The sequence below is a fragment of the Pseudophryne corroboree genome, chromosome 7 (genome assembly GCF_028390025.1).
Source record: "Pseudophryne corroboree isolate aPseCor3 chromosome 7, aPseCor3.hap2, whole genome shotgun sequence".
Classification (NCBI taxonomy): Eukaryota; Metazoa; Chordata; class Amphibia; order Anura; family Myobatrachidae; genus Pseudophryne; species Pseudophryne corroboree.
This window is the reverse complement of record NC_086450.1, coordinates 122,670,002-122,695,954: the sequence shown is the minus strand read 5'-3', so window position 1 is coordinate 122,695,954 and position 25,953 is coordinate 122,670,002. Positions and strand designations below refer to the sequence as shown.

Here is a 25,953-nt window from a genome sequence, read left to right as displayed (position 1 = left end):
CCAATAAACAAACTGTCTCACCAGAGACTGACACAAAATGACTAACTTGGAGAAATTTTTGCCTATGAAAATTGCTTCTGTTTGGCTGCCTGGGCTTCACCGGCCAGCCAATCACAATTCGCATACCATGTTAGTACATGGTATGTGCTTGGATCTCTCTGCAAAATGTATACATTTTTCATTCTGTAGAGATTTATATCTCCCAACTGGTTGGGGTTGAAATGCCGGCGGTCGGGATGCCGTTGGTCAGAATACCGACCGCAGCATTCCGACAGTGAGAATCCCGACGGGTGAAAGTAAATATACTCACATTCACCCCATGGTCCCCTAACCCTAACCTTCAGTTGTGGCACCTGAACCTAACCCCCCCTTCCCGCAGCCTTAACCTAACCATCCTCCCCCGTAGCCTAACCCTAACCCTCCCCCCACAGCCTAAACATACAGCTCCCCTCCTCCCCCACGGCTTACTTCTCCGGCGGCCTGGCAGACGATCATTCAGAAACTCGGCGGTTGGGATCCAGGCGCCAGTGTTGTGTACCTTGTCAGGATTTTGGCATCGGAATTTTGGCTGCCAAGATCCTGACCCCATAACAAAACACAGTTTTACTTTGTGTGGATCTATCCAAGGATTACTGGTCTGAATGCCAATGCTGGAATCCTGACATGGATCAAAATGGCATTCCAAACGTAAGTATGCTGGGGCTCCTTAGGTTTAGTCTTTGGGGAGGGGGGGTTATATTTAGGCACCACCGGGGAGGGTTAGGCTGTGGAGGTTGGGGGAACGGTTAGGGTCAGGCTGTGGGAGGGGAGTGTTAGGGTGAGAAGATGAGGGTTAGTATTCTTACCTTCCAGGTTGGGATCCTGCGCATCAGGATGCCGCTGTCGGTATTCTGACCGGCGGCATCCCAAGCGCCGGGATCTCGATAATATCCCCTTGAAAGTGCTCTTCTTAAATTACTTTAAATTACTTTAACAGCAATCTGCCAACCACAGTAACAGGCCCCTGCTGACATTGAGGCATGCTAGGATTGACCCACGCATCACCAGCATTAGGAAAAAAGACTGTATCTGAACCATTCTGTGTCAGATTATAGCAACTGCAATATACAGGTTGTCTGACAAAAACGTCAAACTACAAACTGTTAACTGAAGGAATACTGTGAATGTTGTATTCCTTTTAAACCATATTTATTTTCTATTTAATTGATATGTAGCATTCAGTGATTTCCCTGTTGCAACTGTGGTACCACTGGGAGAAATGTATTAAACACATGGAGGGTAATTATTATGGTTCTGTAATACACCTATTGAAAATGTAAATGGATAATTGAGAGATTAGTATTTTTGTTCTGTCAGTGAATGTGTGGAAAACGTCAAAAGAATAAAAGTGGAGAGCGATAATGTCACAGCTTGGTATCAGTACCTTCTGTAAAGCAAGCTTCTGGCTCCATGATGTCCTCTGTCTCCACTACAGCTGCTGGTTCACCTTCCACCACTGGCCTTATATCAACCGTACTGCCTTCTGATGAGCTCGACATGGTCAATTTCTGCAGAACAAGTGGTTCTTTATGAATCATTATGAAAGAAAACATAAATGATGCAAGACAAATGTACCCCTAAAAAGTACTCAATAAATAATGTATTCCTCCATTGTGACGGCTAAAACCTTATTAAATAACCGTGATTAGGTAAAAACGGTATGTTTGTGTCCAGAATATGAATGAAAATTAGAGGTGAATCTTAATGTATTAGAGGTCTATTTACTAAGCTTTGGATGGATATAAAGTGGACGTAGATAAATTACCAGCCAATCAGCTCCTAACTGCCATGTCACTGGCTGTGTTTGAAAAGTGACAAGTAGGAGCTGATTGGTTGGTACTTTATCTCTGTCCACTTTATCTCCACCCAAGGTTTAGTAAATAGACCCCTTAATCCTGGTAATAAATTGATAGGAGCAATTAGCATCACTATGGGGGAGACTTATCAAAACCTGGGGAGAGATAAAGTATCAACCAATGCTCCTGTCATTTTTTTACCAAAGCCTGTAAAATTACACTTAGGATCTGATTATTTAGTACTTTATCTTTCTTTGCTTTATCTCTCTTGAAGCTTTGATAAATCACCCTCTAGGACACGTTAGATCTCATTCAAAGATGGATGCAATTGCATCTACAGTAGTGAAAAGTAGCAAAAAAACTGGAAAAATAGCAATTTATATTATATATGCAGAGTTGGCTACAAACACAAGCAAACAAACTGGCATATATACTGTAGCAAATGTACCTCACTCCTCATGTAAGTGACAGGAACAGATCTGCCAGGTACAGTATATGACAGGAGGTACAGTAAGGCTTCACTTTAAGCACAAAAGATGTCCAACACATAATACACATTACAGTATGGCTGGAAGGATTAGCTAAAAAATTACCCAAGTGACGGGTTCCAATGTATAGATAGTGTCTAGACAAACAGTCAACAGGTCGATACTATATGGTCAAAAGATTGACAAGGTCAAAAGGTTGACAGGTAAAAGGTAGCCAGTGTTTAAGGTCAACAGGTTCAAAATGTGGACATGACAATGGTCAACTCAACACACATATTGTTGACACAAGTTTTAGTTTTTTTTTACATTTTTAAATATTTCGCTTAATTAAACCATTTACAAAGAAAATGATTAAGAATAGTAACCTGTGCCGAGTGCAGCGGTAGCAGAGCCTGGAACCTTGCCCAAAGCCAGATGAGTGAAGCAAGCTTGTTAGGGTATTATGTTTGCAATAAATTTGTGACTTATCAAGAAACAGAGAAAATGACACTCAAAAATAATCCCCTAAAAACCTTGTGATTACTTTTTTGTGTTGACCATTTCCATGTCAACCTTTTGACCCTGTTGACCTTTTGACCCTTTTTTTCAACTGGATTTAAATGCAAATCAAACAAGGCAGATAGATAGATAGACAGATAGATAGATAGATAGATAGATAGATAGACAGACAGACAGACAGACAGACAGACAGACAGACAGACAGACAGACAGGTTGAGTATCCCATATCCAAATGTTCCGAAATACGGAATATTCTGAAATACAGAATTTTTTGAGTGAGACTGAGATAGTGAAACCTTTGTTTTCTGATGGCTCAATGTACACAAACTTTGTTTATTGCACAAAGTTATTAAAAATATTGGATAAAATGACCTTCAGGCTGTGTGTATAAGGTGTATATGAAACATAAATGCATTCTGTGCTGAGACTTGGGTCCCATCGCCATGATATCTCATTATGGCATGCAATTATTCCAAAGAGAAGCAGATAGTTTCCTGACGGATCGGGATCCCGGCAATCATAATACCGATGCCGGAAGTCCTGACTAGGGCCCCAAATCCACACTCGGGAGGGGTCCACGCCACCCTACGAGGTGGAATAAATTAGCGTGGCGAGTGCAGAGAGCCCAGAAGGGAACACACTGCGCTCACCATCGGGATTCCACATGTTGGGATTCCAGCGTCAGTATTATGACACTCGGGATCCCATACTGATTCCATTCAAAAATACAGAAAAATCCAATATCCAAGATACTTCTGGCCACAAGCATTATGAATATGGGATACGCAACCTGTATGTGTGTATATCTATATATCTATCCATATATAATAAGATTTTACTTACCGATAAATCTATTTCTCATAGTCCGTAGTGGATGCTGGGGACTCCGTCAGGACCATGGGGAATAGCGGCTCCGCAGGAGACAGGGCACAAAAGCAAGCTTTTAGGATCACATGGTGTGTACTGGCTCCTCCCCCTATGACCCTCCTCCAAGCCTCAGTTAGGTACTGTGCCCGGACGACCGTACACAATAAGGAAGGATCTTGAATCCCGGGTAAGACTCATACCAGCCACACCAATCACACCGTACAACTTGTGATTTGAACCCAGTTAACAGTATGATAACAATGAAGTAGCCTCTAAAAAAGATGGCTCACAACAATAATAACCCGATTTTTTTGTAACAATAACTATGTACAAGTAATGCAGACAATCCGCACTTGGGATGGGCGCCCAGCATCCACTACGGACTATGAGAAATAGATTTATCGGTAAGTAAAATCTTATTTTCTCTAACGTCCTAGTGGATGCTGGGGACTCCGTCAGGACCATGGGGATTATACCAAAGCTCCCAAACGGGCGAGAGAGTGCGGATGACTCTGCAGCACCGAATGAGAGAACTCGAGGTCCTCCTCAGCCAGGGTATCAAATTTGTAGAATTTAGCAAACGTGTTTGCCCCTGACCAAGTAGCTGCTCGGCAAAGTTGTAAAGCCGAGACCCCTCGGGCAGCCGCCCAAGATGAGCCCACCTTCCTTGTGGAATGGGCATTTACAGATTTTGGCTGTGGCAGGCCTGCCACAGAATGTGCAAGCTGAATTGTACTACAAATCCAACGAGCAATAGTCTGCTTAGAAGCAGGAGCACCCAGCTTTTTGGGTGCCTACAATATAAACAGCAAGTCAGACTTTCTGACTCCAGCCGTCCTGGAATTATATATATATATATATATTTTCAGGGCCCTGACAACGTCTAGCAACTTGGAGTCCTCCAAGTCCCTAGTAGCCGCAGGCACCACAATAGGTTGTTTCAGGTGAAACGCTGACACCACCTTAGGAAGAAACTGGGGACGAGTCCGCAGTTCTGCCCTGTCCGAATGGAAAATCAAATATGGGCTTTTGTAAGACAAAACCGCCAATTTTGACAATCGCCTGGCCGAGGCCAGGGCCAACAGCATGGTCACTTTCCATGTGAGATATTTCAAATCCACAGATTTGAGTGGTTCAAACCAATATGATTTGAGGAATCCCAACACTACGTTGAGATCCCACGGTGCCACTGGAGGCACACAAGGGCTGTATATGCAATACTCCCTTGACAAACGTCTGGACTTCAGGAACTGAAGCCAATTCTTTCTGGAAGAAAATCTATAGGGCCGAAACTTGAACCTTAATGGACCCCAATTTGAGGCTCATAGACACTCCTGTTTGCAGGAAGTGCAGAAATCGACCTAGTTGAAATTTTTTCGTGGGGCCCTCCTGGCCTCACCCACGCAACATATTTTTACCACATGTGGTGATAACGTTGTGCGGTCACCTCCTTCCTGGCTTTGACCAGGGTAGGTATGACCTCTTCCGGAATGCCTTTTCCCTTAGGATCCGGCGTTCAAACCGCCATGCCGTCAAACGCAGTCGCGGTAAGTCTTGGAACAGACAAGGTCCCTGCTGGAGCAGGTCCTTTCTTAAAGGCCGATGCCACGGTTCCTCTTGGAACAGACATGGTACTTGCTGAAAGCAAATCCCTTCTTAGCTCCCGAGGCCATTAGTCCTCTGTGAGCATCTCTTGAAGTTCCGGTTACCAAGTCCCTCTTGGCCAATCCGGAGCCACGAGTATAGTTCTTACTCCTCTATGTCTTATAATTCTCAATACCTTGGTTATGAGAAGCAGAGAAGGGAACACATACACCGACTGTTACACCCACGGTGTTACCAGGACGTCCACAGCTATCGCTTGAAGGTCTCGTGACCTGGCGCAATACCTGTCCCATTTTTTTGTTCGGGCGGGACGCCATCATGTCCACCTTTGGTCTTTCCCAACGGTTCACAATCATGCGGAAAACTTCCTGATGAAGTTCCCACTCTCCCGGGTGGAGGTCGTGCCTGCTGAGGAAGTCTGCTTCCCAGTCGTCCACTCCCGGAATGAACACTGCTGACAGTGCTATCACATGATTTTCCGCCTAGCGAAAAATCCTTGCAGTTTTGCCACTGCCCTCCTGCTTCTTGTGCCGCCCTTTCTGTTTACGTGGGCGACTGCCGTGATGTTATCCCACTGGATCAATACCGGCTGACCTTGAAGCAGAGGTCTTGCTAAGCTTAGAGCATTATAAATTTGCTCTTAGCTCCAGTATATTTATGTGGAGAGAATTCTCCAGACTTGATCACACTCCTTGTGTGACTGCTCCCCAGCCTCTCAGGCTGGCCTCCGTGGTCACGAGCATCCAATCCTGAATGCCGAATCTGCGGCCCTCTAGAAGATGAGCACTCTGTAATCACCACAGGAGAGACACCCTTGTCCTTGGATATAGGGTTATCCGCTGATGCATCTGAAGATGCGATCCGGACCATTTGTCCAGCAGATCCCACTGAAGAGTTCTTGCGTGAAATCTGCCGAATGGAAGCGCTTCGTAATAAGCCACCATTTTTACCAGGACTCTTGTGCAATGATGCACTGACACTTTTCCTGGTTTTAGGAGGATCCCGATTAGCTCGGATAACTCCCTGGCTTTCTCCTCTGGGAGAAACACCTTTTCCTGGACTGTGTCCAGAATCATCCCTAGGACCAGCAGACGTGTCGTCGGAACAACTGCGGTTTTGGAATATTTAGAATCCACCCGTGCTGTCGTAGAACTACTTGAGATAGTGCTACTCCGACCTCCAACTGTTCTCTGGACCTTGTTCTTATCAGGAGGTCGTCCATTTTCTTTGAAGACGAATCCTCCTTTCGGTCATTACCTTGGTAAGGACCCGGGGTGCCTTGGACAATCCAACGGCATTGTCTTGAAACTGATAGTGACAGTTCTGTACCACGAACCTGAGGTACCCTTGGTGAGAAAAGGCAAATTTTGGGACATGGAGGTAAGCATCCCTGATGTCCCGGGACACCATATAGTCCCCTTGTTCTTTGCTATCACTGCTCTGAGTGACTCCATCTGGATTTGAACCCTTGTAAGTGTTCAAATTTTTCAGATTTAGAATAGGTCTCACCTAGCCTTCAGTACCACCATATAGTGTGGAGTAATACCCCTTTCCTTGTTGTCGGAGGGGTAAATTTATTATCACCTGCTGGGAATACAGCTTGTGAATTGTTTTCAATACTGCCTCCCTGTCGGAGGGAGACATTGGTACAGCAGACTACAGGAACCTGCGAGGGGGGAAACCTCTCGACATTCCAATCTGTACCCCTTGGATACTACTTGTAGGATCCAGGGGTCCTGTACGGTCCCAGCATCATGCTGAGAACTTGGTAGAAGCGGTGGAGGGCTTCTGTTCCTGGGAATGGGCTGCCTGCTGCAGTCTTCTTCCCTTTCCTCTATCCCTGGGCAGATATGACTCTTATAGGGACGAAAGGACTGAGGCTGAAAAGACGGTGTCTTTTTCTGCAGAGATGTGACTTAGGGTAAAAAACGGTGGATTTTCCAGCAGTTGCCCTGGCCACCAGGTCCCATGGACCGACCCCAAATAACTCCTCCCCTTTATACGGCAATACATCTTTGTGCCGTTTGGAATCTGCATCACCTGACCACTGTCGTGTCCATAAACATCTTCTTGCAGATATGGACATCGCATTTACTCTTGATGCCAGAGTGCAAATATCCCTCTGCGCATCTCGCATATATAGAAATGCATCCTTTAAATGCTCTATAGTCAATAAAATACTGTCCCTGTCAAAGGTATCAATATTTTTAGTCAGGGAATCCGACCAAGCCACCTCAGCTCTGCACATCCAGGCTGAGGCGATCGCTGGTCGCAGTATAACACCAGCATGTGTGTGTATACTTTTTAGGATATTTTTCAGCCTCCTATCAGCTGGCTCCTTAAGTACGGCCCTATCCGTAGATGGTACCGCCACTTGTTCTGATAAGCGTGTGAGCGCCTTATCCACCCTGAGGGGTGTTTCCCACCGCGCCTTAACTTCTGGCGGGAAAGGGTATACCGCCAATAATTTTCTATCGGGGGAAACCCACGCATCATCACACACTTCATTTAATTTATCTGATTCAGGAAAAACTACAGGTAGTTTTTTCACCTCACACATAATACCCTTTTTTGTGGTACTTGGAGTATCAGAAATATGTAACACCTCCTTCATTGCCCTTAACGTGTGGCCCTAAAAGAAAATACGTTTGTTTCTTCACCGTCGACACTGAAATCAGTGTCCGTGTCTGGGTCTGTGTCGACCGACTGAGGTAAATGGGCATTTTACAGCCCCTGACGGTGTTTGAGACGCCTGGACAGATACTAATTTGTTCGCCGGCCCTCTCATGTCGTCAACCGGCTTGCAGCGTGTTGACATTGTCACGTAATTTCCATAAATAAGCCATCCATTCCGGTGTCAACTCCCTAGAGAGTGACATCACCATTACAGGCAATTTGCTCCGCCTCCTCACCAATATTTTCCTCATACATGTCGACACACACGTACCGACATACAGCACACACATAGGGAATGCTCTGATAGAGGACAGGACCCACTAGCCCTTTGGGGAGACAGAGGGAGAGTTTGCCAGCACACACCAAAACGCTATAATTATCCAGGGACAACCTTTATATAAGTGTTCCTCCCTTATAGCATTTTAATATATATACATATCGCCAAATCAGTGCCCCCCCTCTCTGTTTTAACCCTGTTTCTGTAGTGCAGTGCAGGGGAGAGCATGGGAGCCTTCCCACCAGCCTTTCTGTGAGGGAAAATGGCGCTGTGTGCTGAGGAGAATAGGCCCCGCCCCCTTTTCGGCGGGCTTCTTCTCCGGAGTTTTAGATATCTGGCAGGGGTTAAATACATCCATATAGCCTCAAGGGCTATATGTGATGTATTTTTCGCCATACAGGTATTATACATTGCTGCCCAGGGCGCCCCCCCCCCAGCGCCCTGCACCCTCCGTGACCGCTGTGTGAAGTGTGCTGACAACAATGGCGCACAGCTGCAGTGCTGTGCGCTACCTGATGAAGACTGAGAGTCTTCTGCCGCCTGGTTCCGGACCTCTTCATCTTCAGCGTCTGCAAGGGGGGTCGGCGGCGCGGCTCCGGGACGAACCCCAGGGCGAGCCCTGTGTTCCGACTCCCTCTGGAGCTATGTCCAGTAGCCTAAGAATTCAATCCATCCTGCACGCAGGTGAGTTGAAAATCTCTCCCCTAAGTCCCTCGATGCAGTGAGCCTGTTGCCAGCAGGACTCACTGAAAATAAAGAACCTAAAAACTTTTTCTAAGTAACTCTTTAAGAGAGCCACCTAGATTGCACCCTTCTCGGCCGGGCACAAAAACCTAACAGAGGCTTGGAGGAGGGTCATAGGGGGAGGAGCCAGTACACACCATGTGATCCTAAAAGCTTGCTTTTGTGCCCTGTCTCCTGCGGAGCCGCTATTCCCCATGGTCCTGACGGAGTCCCCAGCATCCACTAGGACGTTAGAGAAATATATATATATATATATATATATATATACACACACACACACACGAGTATGTATATATATATATATATATATATAAATGTGTACAGCAGAGGTTCTCAAACTCGGTCCTCGGAGGCCCACGCAGTGCATGTTTTGCAGGTCTCCTCACAGAATCACAGAATCGCAAGTGAAATAATTAGCTCCACCTGTGAACCTTTTAAAATGTGTCAGTGAGTAATTAATACACCTGTGCACCTGCTGGGTTACCTACAAAACATGCTCTGTGTGGGCCCCCGAGGACCGAGTTTGAGAACCTCTGGTGTACAGTATTCAGAGGGCGCACAACAATACTGATATTTCAAATGACAATCAAACCAGCGTGACCCGAAGGACAATAGTTTTAATAAAATGACATTAAAATTATCGTACAATAATAAAATGTTTCATAAGTACTTATGAAACAATTTATTATTGTACGATAATAATAATTATAGTTCACAGTTGTCGTTGGTGCGCACAGAGTCCTGGAGATATGATAGCTAGGGGCCCCTTTGTGAAATTGAACTTTCTGCCTCCTTATATTTCTTCTTTATTTGCTGAATTGATAATTATAGTATCTTTATTTCTGGGTGATATACACATAATAGTCTCAGTGAAGCAATAGCACAGCTCCTATTTAGAGTGTAATTTATGCTGTGTGATGACAGCTGATCTCCTCTGAGAATCCCTGCGTTAGTTGCTGGTGCAGGACTGTCTTTGATTATAGCTCTCAAAAGTATTACAATTGTATGAACAATTTTATAATTTCTTTATGAAGAGATATAACAGCTATTAGTTCTTTCTACTTGGCTGGAAGTATGTTAGTATGAGCGGATACCCCCTTTCTAGGTGACGTTCCTCAGGATGGCATCACAGAATATTCCTTTTGAACAAGTATTATAGATTGTCCACCCTTTCTCTCAGGCTATGCACTTGGTGTACAACTATACCACTGTAATGGAATGATGGTCTCAGTGGTTTTAAGTAAAGGGGTTTACAGGCAGACTGTAGTCAAAGCTCTTACACCTGTCCAATCCCTTCAGCACAAGCAGTAGTCAGGGGGTTATTATGAGGGCTGTATTAGAAGGGATCCTTTCTAATGATGGCAGATTTTACAGCCTTTGCACAGCTGCAGTCAGGGTGTTAGCAGCAGCGAGGCATGTACTGTATATAGTGTGGTGATGATGACTGTGTTATGTTACCTTTACCAGTACTGAACTCCAGACAGCTTCTTAGGGATGGCTCCCCTACAAGTTACTTCTCCCTAGGCTCGTATATCTTTAGCTGACTGACAAGGATTTCACAGATGATCCAGCTCAGCTATGATGCATACTTGACAGTAGTGCAGACAGTCCTTTGCAGTGCTGCTTACACTTATGCAGTCTCTGTGTCCTGTACTGAGTGCTCTGTCAGATCTCTTCTCCATACTGCTGACTGCTGAGTGGTGTATGAGACAGATTGGCCACTACTCCCAGCTGTCTTTATTGATGTTCATCATCACCACCCCCTTTTTTTTCACTCTGTCCTTCTTTTTCTGACAGGACCGATCACTCTGAGCTAAATCCCTCCACCCCCTCACTGCTCCTGTAAAAGCTGGATACCTGAGCACCATAGAACTACTTTCTTTCTTTCTTTCTTTCTTTCTTTCTTTCTTTCTTTCTTTCTTTCTTTCTTTCTTTCTTTCTTTCTTTCTTTCTTTCTTTCTTCATGGGCTCCAGAATTTCTCAATTACAGCTATGCCCCCACAGTTCCAAAAGCATATTTATAATATTAAACAGGGTTAAATCTATTCAGTTACATTTTAAAAAATGTTTACATGTAATATGTAAACACATATTAATACCTACAATCATAGAAAACAGTGTTATTCACACAGTTCCATACCAAAAACTGCACTACATATATACTTCCCCAAAATTTTGCATGTCTGCCTATTTAGTTTCAAACAGAGGTTACAATCTCCCCCTGGTGGATTGGCACCACTATCTGAATATTGGTGTCTTTACACCAAAACAATAAATACTTTTAATTATCACCCACACCATATTCATGCAAACTTTTATACCCAAAATAAGGCCAAGAATATATCACACTAAAATGCACAAATTTAGGTATATCTTGGGGACACGCCAATTTATCATAAGTAAGAATACATGGTGGATTAAATATTTCTCCTGGGCCTATTGATGATTGGAGACTCTTATGACCCTCCCCCCAATGACCTCTCTTTGACCTCAGGTATTAAAGAATGCTAAACACTTTTAGGTAGTTCTATGAATTCTCCAGAACCTGAAGTTTTATCCTCTTCAAACATATCGATGCAATAGACTCTCCTGAACAAATGTCTTGCAAGTTTTCTATGTCTGCTTGTGTTTCTGGTGTCGTGACTAAAGGAACAACCAAGGGTTCACAATGGAAATATACAGTTTCATAGTCAGCGTTATGATAAGTATCAAAATCATATGTTTCCTGTTCATTTAAGGTGTGTGGACTCAAACAAGTAGATGATGAATGGTTTTGAAGTCTGTCACTATCTGGCTGACTTAAAGCAGGGTCTTCCATGGTTTGATCTGATTTTGTAGTAGTAAGTCGCACGGGATGACGCAAATGTAGTAGATGATGTCTATGGTATGTCTTAACCGGACCATCTGCTCCCTCCGGTCTTACTTTGTAATATGGGATCCCAGGAAGTTTCTCTAATACAACATAAGGATCTGACTTCCAACGATAAGACAATTTCTTACTTCGGGGTAGCCCCAGCAACTGCACTAATACTTTATCACCTGGATGAAGAATATGTTCTCGAACCTTCCTGTTATACCGAACTTTATTCCTCTTTCCCAATTTTTCAGCTGACTGTTCAGCTATGGCATAGGCATCTTTCAATTCTTTCCTAAGTTGTTCAACATAGATAGTATGTGAACGGGGGATCCACCATTTGTTAAACCTAAACACACATCTATTGGAAGAAGGGCTTCACGCCCAAACATGAGCGAATACGGGGAGTACCCAGTGGAGTCATTTTTTGTGCAATTATTTGCATGAACCAGATGGCAAATGTATCTATGCCAATGCAACTTCTTGCATGGATCCAAGGTGCCCAACATATCTAGGAGAGTCCTGTTGAATCTTGAGGATCTCCCTGTGGGTGATATGGGCTAGTCCTTGACTTTCTGATGCTGCAAAGGTGACACAAATCCTGAATAATCTGGCTTTCAAAATCTCTCCCCTGGTCATAGTGCAATCGAACTGGGAGGCCATAATGTACACAAAATCGCTCCCATAGCGTCTTGGCTACTGTAGTTGCCCGTTGATCTTTAGTAAGATGGGCCTGAGCATACCTAGTGAAATGGTCTGTAACTACAAGAACATTACTTTTTTGTCCTGAACCCCCATCCAAACATAGAAAATCCATGCAGACCAAGTCTAGAGGTCCACTACTGGTCATATTGATCATAGGTGCTGAATTGCTGGGCAACGTCTTCCTTAAAATGCAATTTCCACAAGAACGACAATATTGGAATACATCATCCTCCATTAAAGGCCAGTAAAAAATGGTCAGATATTAAACCTAAAGTTTTACTAAACTCCAGGTGGCCATGATCATCATGGAGAGCCTTCAAAACCATGGACCTATATTTCGCTGGTAGTACTAACTGGGTCTTATTTTTTCCATGCAAAGACTTTATACATCTGTATAATAGTCCCTTCTCCACCACTAGCAACTTGGACTGCTTAAGCAGCAACTTGGCTTTGTCAACTTTTAAATGTTGAAAGAAAAAAGATTTACCCTCTAGTACCCCTTGACATACATCTCTAATGTAAGGATCAGCTATTTGGTCAGATATAATTTGTGTTATGAACCACAAGCAGTGGTTCATTCCTGTTCACTTTCTGTTCATGTATTTTATGTTATAGTTCTCTTGCAGGCCAGGATTTCCTTTGCTATGGTTTAGAAAGACTCTTGTTGGCCGCCGGTGGTGAGTCTGTGTAATTGCAGCATGTTTCCATGTGTTTAGCCTCACCTGTCTGTTAATTGCACCTGTCAGTTTGGAGTCGTGCAGCAGGGCAGCTGCATGACATAATTAATTAGGGCCCCTGCTGTGATTGGAGGCATTCCTTGTTATATTCTCCCTCACTGCCTGACACAGACTTCGGTGATAGCTTCTGTTTAGCTGCTTTTGCTTTGGATTTTCTGCAGAGGGTTCTGCGTTTGCTGTCCTCACCGGAACACAGCGGTGTTGTGTCGGCGTGTGGACAGCACTGCCTTTGTTGTAGTTTTTGTCTTGGCGGCCGTGCCGCACATACTTTATTTAAGTTCTGTAGCACCCCTAACTGGGTACTTCCTTCTCTAGTTAGAGGTTCCCCTTGTCATCGCCCCGTCTCAATCTACGCCTTGTCTCCAACTAAGACCGGGGGGCATCGGAGTTGGGCAGACATAATCCGCCCTTCAAATGCGGCTGCCGTGGGCCCAAGAAACCATAGTCACGCAGGCGTAGGCTGACAACGAGGGTGAGACAACGGAGTTAGGGATCCTTGGGGGTGCTGCCAAGCTCCGTATCTATTGCAGCATTAAGTTCCTGTACTTGGGGCTCATCCGCCCAGTTCCAGGAGTACCAAGTACAGTGAACGTAACATTATCACCGGCCATACAACAAAAAAGAAACAAAGGTAAATAGTAGTTTTTCTTTTTTGGCCCAGTCCAGTGTCCTGTCTAGAATCCAGTCCTGTCTAGAATCCAGTCCTGTCTAGAATTCAGTGTGCAGAACCCAGTCCAGGGTGCAGAACCCAGTCCAGTGTGCTGTACCCAATCCAGTGTTCAGAACCCAGTCCAGTCTTGTCTTGTCCAGTTCAAAATCCAGTCCAGTCTTGTCTTGTCTAGTTTGAAATCCTCCTATGCCAACTATGCAAGCCCTGCAGGCGTCTCTCTCAGCCCTGAACTCTGCTTTCAGTGCTTTGAAACCTGAGCGGCTGGAAGTTTTGCAGCAATCCTTAAAGCAACTGCAAAACCTTCTGACCAAAATTTTGCTTATCTTGCCAGAAGTCGTTGAGAGTTCATGTATCTCTAAAGAGACTCTTGCTCACAATATAGTGACAAGAGAATCCTCAGGTTCGGTTGGAGAGAAAAGGTTTAAAAGTTTTCTGCGGCCCAGGCTCTCAGAAGAGGAGCGTCTGCGTCGCAGAAACTTACATTTATGCCTATATTGTGGGGGTTTAGGCCACTATCTGCAGACCTGTGAGTTGCGCAAGCCAAAGTGTGGCGACAAGTCCTACCCTCTGGTCAAGTTGAGTCAGGATTTAAGACCTACTCCTGTCTCCACTGTGGCAGAGGTACTTGTCACAAAACCCACACTAGAATGCACTCTGTCCTATAATTGGGGTCCTTGGGCTAGGGAGCCCCATTATAGATTCAGGAACCAAAGGAGAATGTTTCTCTCCTCTCTTGACTTTCCTGTTGAATCATAGTTGCAAACCCCGGTAGTGGAATCTCAGAGTCCTGAAGTGGTACCCGATGCCCAGAGTCCCGAAGCGGTACCTGATGCCCAGAGTCCTGAAGCGGTACCCGATGCCCAGAGTCCTGAAGTGGTACCCGATGCCCAGAGTCCTGAAGCGGTACTCGATGCCCAGAGTCCTGAAGCGGTACCCGATGCCCAGAGTCCTGAAGTGATACCCGATGCCCAGGGACCTGAAGCGGTACCCGATGCCCAGGATCCTGAAGTGGTACCCGATGCCCAGGGTCCTGAAGCGGTACCCGATGCCCGGGGTCCTGTAGTGGTGCCTGATACTCGGGGTCCTGGAGTGGTGCCCGATGCTCTGGGTCTAGGAGCTGTGCCCGATGCTCTGGGTCTAGGAGCGGTGCCCGATGCTCTGGGTCGAAGTGGGGCATCTGATATAATAGCTCAGGTGTCAATACCAGAAGGGGTCTCAGAAGCTGTTACCCTAGGTAGGGACTTGAGAAGCGCAACCCCAGAAAGGGTATCTAAAACCATAGTTCTAGAAGGGAACTCGAGAAGCAAAACCCCAGAAGAGATCTTTGAAGTAATATTCCCAAGTGGGGTCTCGAGAGACACAGCCCCAGAGAAGGGTCTAGAGGTCGCTTCCCCAGGAAAGGACTCAAGAGGCATAGCTTTAGTGGAGGTTCTGAAGGTCATAGCTTCAGCAAAAGTCCCGGAGGTCTTAATCCCGGGAGAAGTTTCAATAATTATCGACTCAGAGAGGGAGGCCGACGGTCCGGTCCCAGAGAGGGAGGCCGACGGTCCGGTCCCACAGAGGGAGGCCGATGGTCCGGTCCCAGAGAGGGAGGCCGATGGTCCGGTCCCAGAGAGGGAGGCCGACGGTCCGGTCCCAGAGAGGGAGGCCGACGGTCCGGTCCCAGAGAGGGAAGCCGATGGTCCGGTCCCAGAGAGGGAAGCTGATGGTCCGGTCCCAGTAAGAGAATCCGAGGTGCTGACCCAGCGGGGTTCCCGAAGGCCACTGCCCCAGCGGGGTTCCCGAAGTCCACTGCCCCAGCGGGGTTCCCGAAGGCCACTGCCCCAGCGGGGTTCCCGAAGGCCACTGCCCTAGCGGGGTTCCCGAAGGCCACTGCCCCAGTGGGGTTCAGAAAGTCACTGCCCCTGGCAGGGTTCCGAAGGCCACTGCCCCAGTGGGGTTCCCGAAGGCCACTGCCTCTGGTGGGGTTCAGAAAGTCATAGCCTCGAGGAAGGTCTGTAATGACTTGGTCACAGTGAAGCACTCCAGCCAGTCAGCACAAAAATCACAGCCTATTGCCATTGCTGCTGGATGTGCTTTCCTGTCTTCTCCCCACAGGAATTCTCCTAAAGTTTCAGTACCTAGAGGAATGGAACCAATCTATGGTCTGTTCTCAGATTCTGAAACTGATGAGATTTCTTATGTGCCTGGGTGATTGGAGGCATTCCTTGTTATATTCTCCCTCACTGCCTGACACAGACTTCGGTGATAGCTTCTGTTTAGCTGCTTCCTGCCTTGAAGCATTCCTGTCCAGGAGTCCTGTGGCTTTGCCTGTGTCTGATCCAGTATCCTGCCTTGAAGCATTCCTGTCCAGGAGTCCTGTGGCTTTGCCTGTGTCTGATCCAGTATCCTGCTTCCTGGTGTCCACTGGTCTGTTGTTTGGAATTCTGCCTGTCCTCCAGTCCTGAGAGCCTGTGTCAGCTACTTTGGGGGTTCCTGTCCTTTTGGCCAGTATTCGTACCGGTTCAGTGAGTAGCAGCTTTGCCGCGTCCCTCGGCCTAGGCCGTAGCTACCTGTTGCTTTTGCTTTGGATTTTCTGCAGAGGGTTCTGCGTGTGCTGTCCTCACCGGAACACAGTGGTGTTGTGTCGGCGTGTGGACAGCACTGCCTTTGTTGTAGTTTTTGTCTTGGCGGCTGTGCCGCACATACTTTAAGTTCTGTAGCACCCCTAACTGGGTACTTCCTTCTCTAGTTAGAGGTTCCCCTTGTCATCGCCCCATCTCAGTCTATGCCTTTTCTGCAACTAAGACCGGGGGGCATCGGAGTTGGGCAGACATAATCCGCCCTTCAAATGCGGCTGCCGTGGGCCCAAGAAACCATAGTCACGCAGGCGTAGGCTGACAACGAGGGTGAGACAACGGAGTTAGGGATCCTTGGGGGTGCTGCCGAGCTCCGTATCTATTGCAGCATTACGTTCCTGTACTTGGGGCTCATCCGCCCAGTTCCAGGAGTACCATGTACAGTGAACGTAACAATTTGATGATGGTTTAGCCTCTGCAGATCCCCTTATTTCCAAATTTGAGAGCCAACAATAGGCCAATGGGAGTTGCTTCTAGAGATATAACACCACCTTTAAATGAGAATAAGGTTACAGTCCACACATGACAAAAACTTCGAATTTTAGATGCTGGAACCTCTATCCAGTCCTCTTCTTGTGACCAACATGACAAGTTTGGCCTTCTGGACAAGGAATCTGTATCCACATTGAGTTTTCCGGGTTAATACTTAATGCAAAAATTGTAAATGGCTAGGGCGGCCATCCAACGGTGCCCTGTGGGATCCAGTTTGGCAGTAGTCTGGACATAGGTCAAGGGATTTTATCCGTATGGACCTCAAATTGAGCTCCGTACAGATATTCATGAAACCTGTCCACCACTGGTTTTAAATGGTCATAATGTTGCTGATAAAGAACCCCACCCAATCTCTCAAAAGAGGCATCCACGTTGAGTATATACAACAATGAGGGATCTGCATAAGCCAGAATTGGACTTGTGGTCAAACTTTCTTTCAATTTTAAGAAAGCATGTTCACATTCAGGAGTCCAACAGTCTCCAAAATCCTCACTGGGTTTGAAATAAAATTCTTGACTGGTTTTCTTTATTTTTTGGAAGGTTCATCCCTCTTGGAGGGGGATACCCTTTAGTTAGATCGGTCAATGGTTTAGCAGTTTTAGAAATGTTTTGCAAAAACCTGTGGGTAATACCCACAAAAGCCTAAAATGAGCGCAAATCCTTTAATTTTTTTAGGTCACGGCCATTCAACCACGGCAGACACTTTCTCGGGATCTGTGGCCACCCCATCTCTGGTTACAATATGGCCAATATACTTAACTGACTTTTGGCAAAAATGACACATCCAAAGACAGCTTCCAACCATGTTCCATCAGCCGATCCAACACTCGAAGTAAACGTGCATTGTGTTCCTCCAAACTCTTACCAAATACAATGATGTCATCTAAGTACACAAGTACCTCCCTGAGATTCATATTCCCCATAGTTTTTTCCATACTCTGGAATATAGCTGGAGCACCAGATAGCCCCTGAGGCATACCTTCAAATTGGAAAAACCCTAAGGGGCATATAAAAGCAGTTGTCTCTGCATCCTCAGGGCTCATGGGAATTTGGTAATACCCATTCCTTAGATCCAGAACAGAAAACCACTGGCTTCCAGACAGTCCAAGGCTTCATCAATTCTGGGGACAGTGTATTGGTCTGGAATGGTAAGACCAATGGCCCTCATTCCGAGTTGTTCGCTCGCTAGCTGCTTTTAGCAGCCGTGCAAACGCTAAGCCGCCGCCCTCTGGGAGTGTATCTTAGCTTAGCAGAAGTGCGAACGAAAGGATCGCAGAGCAGCTACAAAATAATTTTGTGCAGCTTCAGAGTAGCTCCAGACCTACTCCTAGCTTGCGATCACTGCAGACTATTTAGTTCCTGTTTTGACGTCACGAACACGCCCTGCGTTCGGCCAGCCATGCCTGCGTTTCCCCAACCACGCTTGCGTTTCTATCTGGCACGCCTGCGTTTTTTCACTTACTCCCTGAAAACGGTCAGCTGACACCCAGAAACACCCACTTCCTGTCAATCACTCTGCGGTCAGCAGTGTGACTGAAATGCTTCGCTAGGCCTTGTGTGAAACTATTTCGGCTGTTGTGAAAGTACGTCGCGCGTGCGCATTGCGCCGCTTACGCATGCGCAGAAGTTCCACTTTTCTGCCTGATCGCTGCGCTGTGAACGAAAGCAGCTAGCGATCAACTCGGAATGACCACCAATGTAGGTACGGTAGTCAATGCACATACGAATAGAACCGCTTTTCTTCCTGGTCACCACAATAGGTGAGGCATAAGGGCTACCTGATTCAATTATCACATTGTGATCTAATAACTTCCGCAGGTGTTACTCACATCTTCTATATCAGCAGGTGCTAAACGCCTAGATCTTTCACGAAACGGAGTCTCATCCCTTAATCTGATCTTATGTTCCACTCCCTTTGCACAACCCAATTCCCACTCATGAAGTGAAAACACAGGTCTCCGTTCTTTCAGATTACTGATTAATTTACAGTTAGCTTCATCTGCCTTCAAAACATGGCTGGAAACTGTCCTCGGTGAGATCGATAGACTCAAATTTAAAACCAGAGACATCCTTGGTATGTTCAGTCAAACACATTGAGTGCATTACAGTGCTGGAAGGCAATTGTTTCCCCTCAACTGCATTGTACCAATTGGCCAAACTCCTAAATAAATTGGTATTAGTTCCCACAATGACAGGGGTAACTCTATTCTCTTCAGAAGACTCAGGACAGATCAACGCCAATGTAGAAATTTGTGTCTCTACTCCTGTCACCTCCTGGGGTAGACTTAATGTAATGATTACATACCCGAGATAAGGGTAGCTTTGATTACTTAGACCCCAAATTACTAATCCAACCAGAGGAAAGATTGGGACATCAGCCAAGTTCACTTTATACCACTTCTCAAATATTATAGTCACCTGGGATCCACTATCAAGAAGAGCAGTACATGGTTTCCCATTGGGTCCCATGGGTACATGGGTCCCATCAGACCTTCTGGTAAATCATGGTTCCACTGAGCACTCCCCATTAATCTCATGCAATTTTCTAGGGGACCAGTGAGGGGTTGACTGATCTCCCTCGCCCATTTCCCGGACTCTCAGTTGTCTGAGTCAGAGCTTCAGCGGAATCATATGTAGTGTTCAGTCTCTGCCTACATTCATAAGATCTATGACCAGGTCTCCCACATCTAAAACATTCTTGGACCCATATGCTTCTACCTCAACCACGCCCATATGGTAATGTGGGGTATTGGATGTTTGTTTTTCTTCTCTGATCTTCCCCGCGATGGACTTCCAACTGTTCCATTCTCTTACTCAGATACTGCACAAGCTTTGTCAACCCTTTTATAGAATGTTGACCTACCACTTTAGGGACAGCAACTTTCACTTTCTTTATATTGCTACCTCGAGTTTCCACCAAAACCTCCTCTTTCTTCACTTCTGCCATTAACTGTTGAAAAGACAAAGCAGTACTTCCAACTTCAGTGAAACGTAATCTTTGTGCTACTGGATCTGTATCAGATGCACCGCGCAGCAACTGTTTCATACGCTGGCTATTGACCTCACTTAAGGTAAAAATCCCCTTTGTGAACAATTACATAAATCAACTTATCTAATCGATAAATGTAAGTAGACATTTTTTCACCACATTTCTGGTATGTATGATGTAATTTGTATATCAAATCGCTGACATCATCTAGTGAGCCATATTCCAAGTCAAGTGCTACTAGATAATCTCCTGATGTAGCATCAGGATTGCCCCGTCGAGTGGCCTGAATGACTTCTCGGGCTGGCCCCCTTAAACTTTCAGCCAATCGTTGCCTCTTCACAGGATCAGTACATTGCCATTCTTCCAGTTGCTGTACCGCACTCTCCCTCCATACTTCATATCCTTCCTCACCAGTTGGGACTGGTGTAACCCCAGAGAAAACTCTTAACCGTCGATATCCTCCCTCATCATGCAATTGACCAAAAACTCCAGCTAAATTGGATTAAGCATTGGTTAACTCTGTGGTAACATTTGATGTTGAACCCTGAATTTTTTCCTGAGGCATTTCTTCCTCCTTAGAAGGAGGCTGAGGGACAGGGATTTTGTTAATGCCAGAAGAGTCAACAACCCCTGCCTCTTCCTCTTGTTGAAGGCCAAATGATGTTCCACTTCTGCCCTGGGATACTACTTGCTGGCAGAACCAAAAGGATCTTATCTCTCTCCAGCATCTGTTGAGTAGCCACTAATACTGCACATATTGCTCCTAAATCCACTTTCCACCCATCAACAATCCTGGGCTTTACTACCCCATGCAAAAGTCTAAGAACAATCTCAATCTCCTCTTCAGTGATATTATCAAATTCCCACAAATGGCCATGCAAAATTCTGGGTTTACCTGTTTCCTTTTATACCAATCACATACACCTCCACTAGTGAGTTCACCCATGGTTCTTTTGAAAATCTTTAATAGGAGATCTGATATATGTCCAAGATCTCAGCGGTGCACTCCAAAAGTGTAATGATTGCTCACCTGTATATATCCTAGAAACCTGGTCACACCTACTCCAATATACTGGTGCCTCCACAAAAACATTTTTATTGTGGTCACCAATAAGGTAAGCTTGGGAAAACCATTTAACATGAGTTTGGTCTTCTCTCGATACTTCCAAGAACTATGACACTCTAACTGAAATGTTAACCTACAAAGACTTATATAATATTACAACTGGCATTTTAGTATTTCCAAATTAGGTTTTGTCCTTTCCTATAAATTCTGGCCTTTCCAGATGGTTAATTTACTCTCCCCCAAATCCTACCCTTGGTCACTCACCCACATACACACACACACACACACACACACACACACACACACACACACACACACACACACACACACACACACACCTGTAATGCCTAAATTGACTAAAGTATCTGGTACCAGTACCTATAATATAATGCAAATATCATTATCAAACAACTTTAACAATTATAGTTCACAGTTGTCGTTGTTGCGCACAGAGTCCTGGAGATATGATAGCTAGTGGCCCCGTTGTGAAATTGAACTTTTTGCCTCCTTATATTTCTTTTTTATTTGCTGAATTGATAATTATAGGATCCTTATTTCTGGGTGATATACATATAATAGTCTAAGTGCAACAATAGCACAGCTCCTATTTAGAGATGAGCAAGTTCGGTTCGTTGAGATCCGAACCCCCCCGAACTTCACCTATTTTACACGGGTCCGAGGCAGCCTCGGATCTTCCCGCCTTGCTCGGTTAACCCAAACGCGGCCAAACGTCATCATCCCGCTGTCGGATTCTTGCGAGATTCGTATTCTATATAAAGAGCCGCGCGTAGCCGCCATTTTCACTCGTGCATTGGAGATTGAACGGAGAGGACGTGGCTACGTTCTCTGCCTGAAAAGCTCCATATCTGTGCTCAGTGTGCTGCAAATATCTGTGCTCAGTGTGCTGAAAATTTCTACGTTCTCTGCCTGAAAAGCTCCATATCTGTGCTCAGTGTGCTGCAAATATCTGTGCTCAGTGTGCTGCAAATATCTACTTTGTCTGCCTGAAAAGCTCCATATCTGTGCTCAGTGTGCTGCAAATATCTGTGCTCAGTGTGCTGCATTTTGGTGACCACCAGTTTAGTAGTACAGTACAGTAGTCCATTGCTGTATCTTGCAGCTCCGTGTCACTGAAAGTATCCATCCATATCTGTGCTGCATTGTTGTGAGCAGTATATATAGTAGTACAGTGCAGCATTTTGGTGACCAACAGTATATAGTTGTACAGTACAGTAGTCCATTGCTATATCTTGCAGCTCCGTGTCACTGCAAGTATCCATCCATATCTGTGCTGCATTGTTGTGAGCAGTATATATAGTAGTACAGTGCAGCATTTTGGTGACCAACAGTATAATAAGATTTTACTTACCGATAAATCTATTTCTCGTAGTCCGTAGTGGATGCTGGGGACTCCGTCAGGACCATGGGGATAGCGGCTCCGCAGGAGACAGGGCACAAAAGTAAAAGCTTTAGGATCAGGTGGTGTGCACTGGCTCCTCCCCCTATGACCCTCCTCCAAGCCTCAGTTAGGATACTGTGCCCGGACGAGCGTACACAATAAGGAAGGATTTTGAATCCCGGGTAAGACTCCTACCAGCCACACCAATCACACTGTACAACCTGTGATCTGAACCCAGTTAACAGCATGATAACAGCGGAGCCTCTGAAAAGATGGCTCACAACAATAATAACCCGATTTTTGTAACAATAACTGTGTACAAGTATTACAGACAATCCGCACTTGGGATGGGCGCCCAGCATCCACTACGGACTACGAGAAATAGATTTATCGGTAAGTAAAATCTTATTTTCTCTGACGTCCTAGTGGATGCTGGGGACTCTGTCAGGACCATGGGGATTATACCAAAGCTCCCAAACGGGCGGGAGAGTGCGGATGACTCTGCAGCACCGAATGAGAGAACTCCAGGTCCTCTTAGCCAGGGTATCAAATTTGTAGAATTTTACAAACGTGTTCTCCCCCGACCACGTAGCTGCTCGGCAGAGTTGTAATGCCGAGACCCCTCGGGCAGCCGCCCAGGATGAGCCCACCTTCCTTGTGGAATGGGCCTTGACAGATTTAGGCTGTGGCAGGCCTGCCACAGAATGTGCAAGTTGAAATGTGCTACAAATCCAACGAGCAATCGTCTGCTTAGAAGCAAGAGCACCCAGTTTGTTGGGTGCATACAGGATAACAGCGAGTCAGTTTTCCTGACTCCAGCCGTCCTGGAAACCTATATTTTCAGGGCCCTGACAACATCTAGCAACTTGGAGTCCTCCAAGTCCCTAGTAGCCGCAGGTACCACAATAAGCTGGTTCAGGTGAAACGCTGACACCACCTTAGGAAGAAACTGGGGACGAGTCCGCAGTTCTGCCCTGTCCGAATGGACAATCAGATATGGCTTTTGTGAGACAAAGCCGCCAATTCTGACACTCGCCTGTCCGAGGCCAGGGCCAACAGCATGGTCACTTTTCATGTGAGATATTTCAAATCCACAGATTTGAGCGGTTTAAAATGTGATTTGAGGAATCCCAGAACTACGTTGAGATCCCACAGTGCCACTGGAGGCACAAAAAGGGGGTTGTATATGCAATACTCCCTTGACAAACTTCTGGACTTCAGGAACTGAAGCCAATTCTTTCTGGAAGAAAATTTACAGGGCCGAAATTTGAACCTTAATGGACCCCAATTTGAGGCCCATAGACACTCCTGTTTGCAGGAAATGCAGGAATCGACCGAGTTGAAATTTCTTCGTGGGGCCTTCCTGGCCTCACACCACGCAACATATTTTCGCCACATGTGGTGATAATGTTTTGCGGTCACCTCCTTCCTGGCTTTGACCAGGGTAGGAATGACCTCTTCCGGAATGCCTTTTTCCCTTAGGATCTGGCGTTCCACCGCCATGCCGTCAAACGCAGCCGCGGTAAGTCTTGGAACAGACCTGGTACTTGCTGAAGCAAGTCCCTTCTTAGCGGCAGAGGCCATGAGTCCTCTGTGAGCATTTCTTGAAGTTCCGGGTGCCACGTCCTTCTTGGCCAATCCGGAGCCACGAGTATAGTTCTTACTCCTCTACGTCTTATAATTCTCAGTACCTTGGTTATGAGAAGCAGAGGAGGGAACACATACACCGACTGGTACACCCACGGTGTTACCAGAACGTCCACAGATATTGCTTGAGGGTCTCTTGACCTGGCGCAATACCTGTCCAGTTTTTTGTTCAGGCGGGACGCCATCATGTCCACCTTTGGTCTTTCCCAACGGTTCACAATCATGTGGAATACTTCCCGATGAAGTCCCCACTCTCCCGGGTGGAGGTCGTGCCTGCTGAGGAAGTCTGCTTCCCAGTTGTCCACACCCGGAATGAACACTGCTGACAGTGCTATCACATGATTTTTCGCCCAGCGAAGAATCCTTGCAGTTTCTGCCATTGCCCTCCTGCTTCTTGTGCCGCCCTGTCTGTTTACGTGGGCGACTGCCGTGATGTTGTCCCACTGGATCAATACCGGCTGACCTTGAAGCAGAGGTCTTGCTAAGCTTAGAACATTGTAAATTGCCCTTAGCTCCAGTATATTTATGTGGAGAGAAGTCTCCAGACTTGATCACACTCCCTGGAAATTTTTTCCCTGTGTGACTGCTCCCCAGCCTCTCAGGCTGGCATCCGTGGTCACCAGGACCCAGTCCTGAATGCCGAGTCTGCGGCCCTTTAGTAGATGAGCACTCTGCAGCCACCGCAGAAGAAACACCCTTGTCCTTGGAGACAGGGTTATCCGCTGATGCATCTGAAGATGCGATCCGGACCATTTTTCCAGCAGATCCCACTGAAAAGTTCTTGCGTGAAATCTACCGAATGGAATCGCTTCATAAGAAGCCACCATTTTTCCCAGGACCCTTGTGCAATGATGCACTGACACTTTTCCTCGTTTTAGGAGGTTCCTGACTAGCTCGGATAACTCCCTGGCTTTCTTCTCCGGGAGAAACACCTTTTTCTGGACTGTGTCCAGAATCATCCCTAGGAACAGCAGACGTGTCGTCGGAAACAGCTGCGGTTTTGGAATATTTAGAATCCACCCGTGCTGTCGTAGAACTACTTGAGATAGTGCTACTCCGACCTCCAACTGTTCTCTGGACCTTGCCCCTATCAGGAGATCGTCCATTTTCTTTGAAGAAGAATCATCATTTCGGCCATTACCTTGGTAAGGACCCGGGGTGCCGTGGACAATCCAACCGGCAGCGTCTGAAACTGATAGTGACAGTTCTGTACCACGAACCTGAGGTACCCTTGGTGTGAAGGGCAAATTGGGACATGGAGGTAAGCATCCCTGATGTCCCGGGACACCATATAGTCCCCTTCTTCCTGGTTCGCTATCACTGCTCTGAGTGACTCCATCTTGATTTGAACCTTTGTATGTAAGTGTTCAACTATTTCAGATTTAGAATAGGTCTCACCGAGCCGTCTGGCTTCAGTACCACAATATAGTGTGGAATAATACCCCTTTCCTTGTTGTAGGAGGGGTACTTTGATTATCACCTGCTGGGAATACAGCTTGTGAATTGTTTCCACTACTGCCTTCCTGTCGGAGGGAGACGTTGGTAAAGCAGACTTCAGGAACCTGCGAGGGGGAGACGTCTCGAATTTCCAATCTGTACCCCTGGGATACTACTTGTAGGATCCAGGGGTCCACTTGCGAGTGAGCCCACTGCGTGCTGAAACTCTTGAGACGACCCCCCCCCACCGCACCTGAGTCCGCTTGTACGGCCCCAGCGTCATGCTGAGGACTTGGCAGAAGCGGTGGAGAGCTTCTGTTTCTGGGAATGGGCTGCCTGCTGCAGTCT

General features: G+C 46.2%; 1 protein-coding gene across 6 annotated transcripts in view; it reads right to left on the bottom strand.

Annotated features, from left to right (window-relative positions):
* Nucleotides 1-25,953, bottom strand: part of LOC134944764 (sodium channel protein type 2 subunit alpha-like) — a 419,840-nt gene that overhangs the window by 93,106 nt on the left and 300,781 nt on the right. For all 6 annotated transcript variants that reach the window (XM_063933615.1, XM_063933612.1, XM_063933610.1 and 3 more), the window contains one exon: nt 1,424-1,547. In XM_063933615.1, coding sequence (XP_063789685.1) covers nt 1,424-1,547 — 124 coding nt within the window. The remainder of the gene's footprint in view (nt 1-1,423; nt 1,548-25,953) is intronic.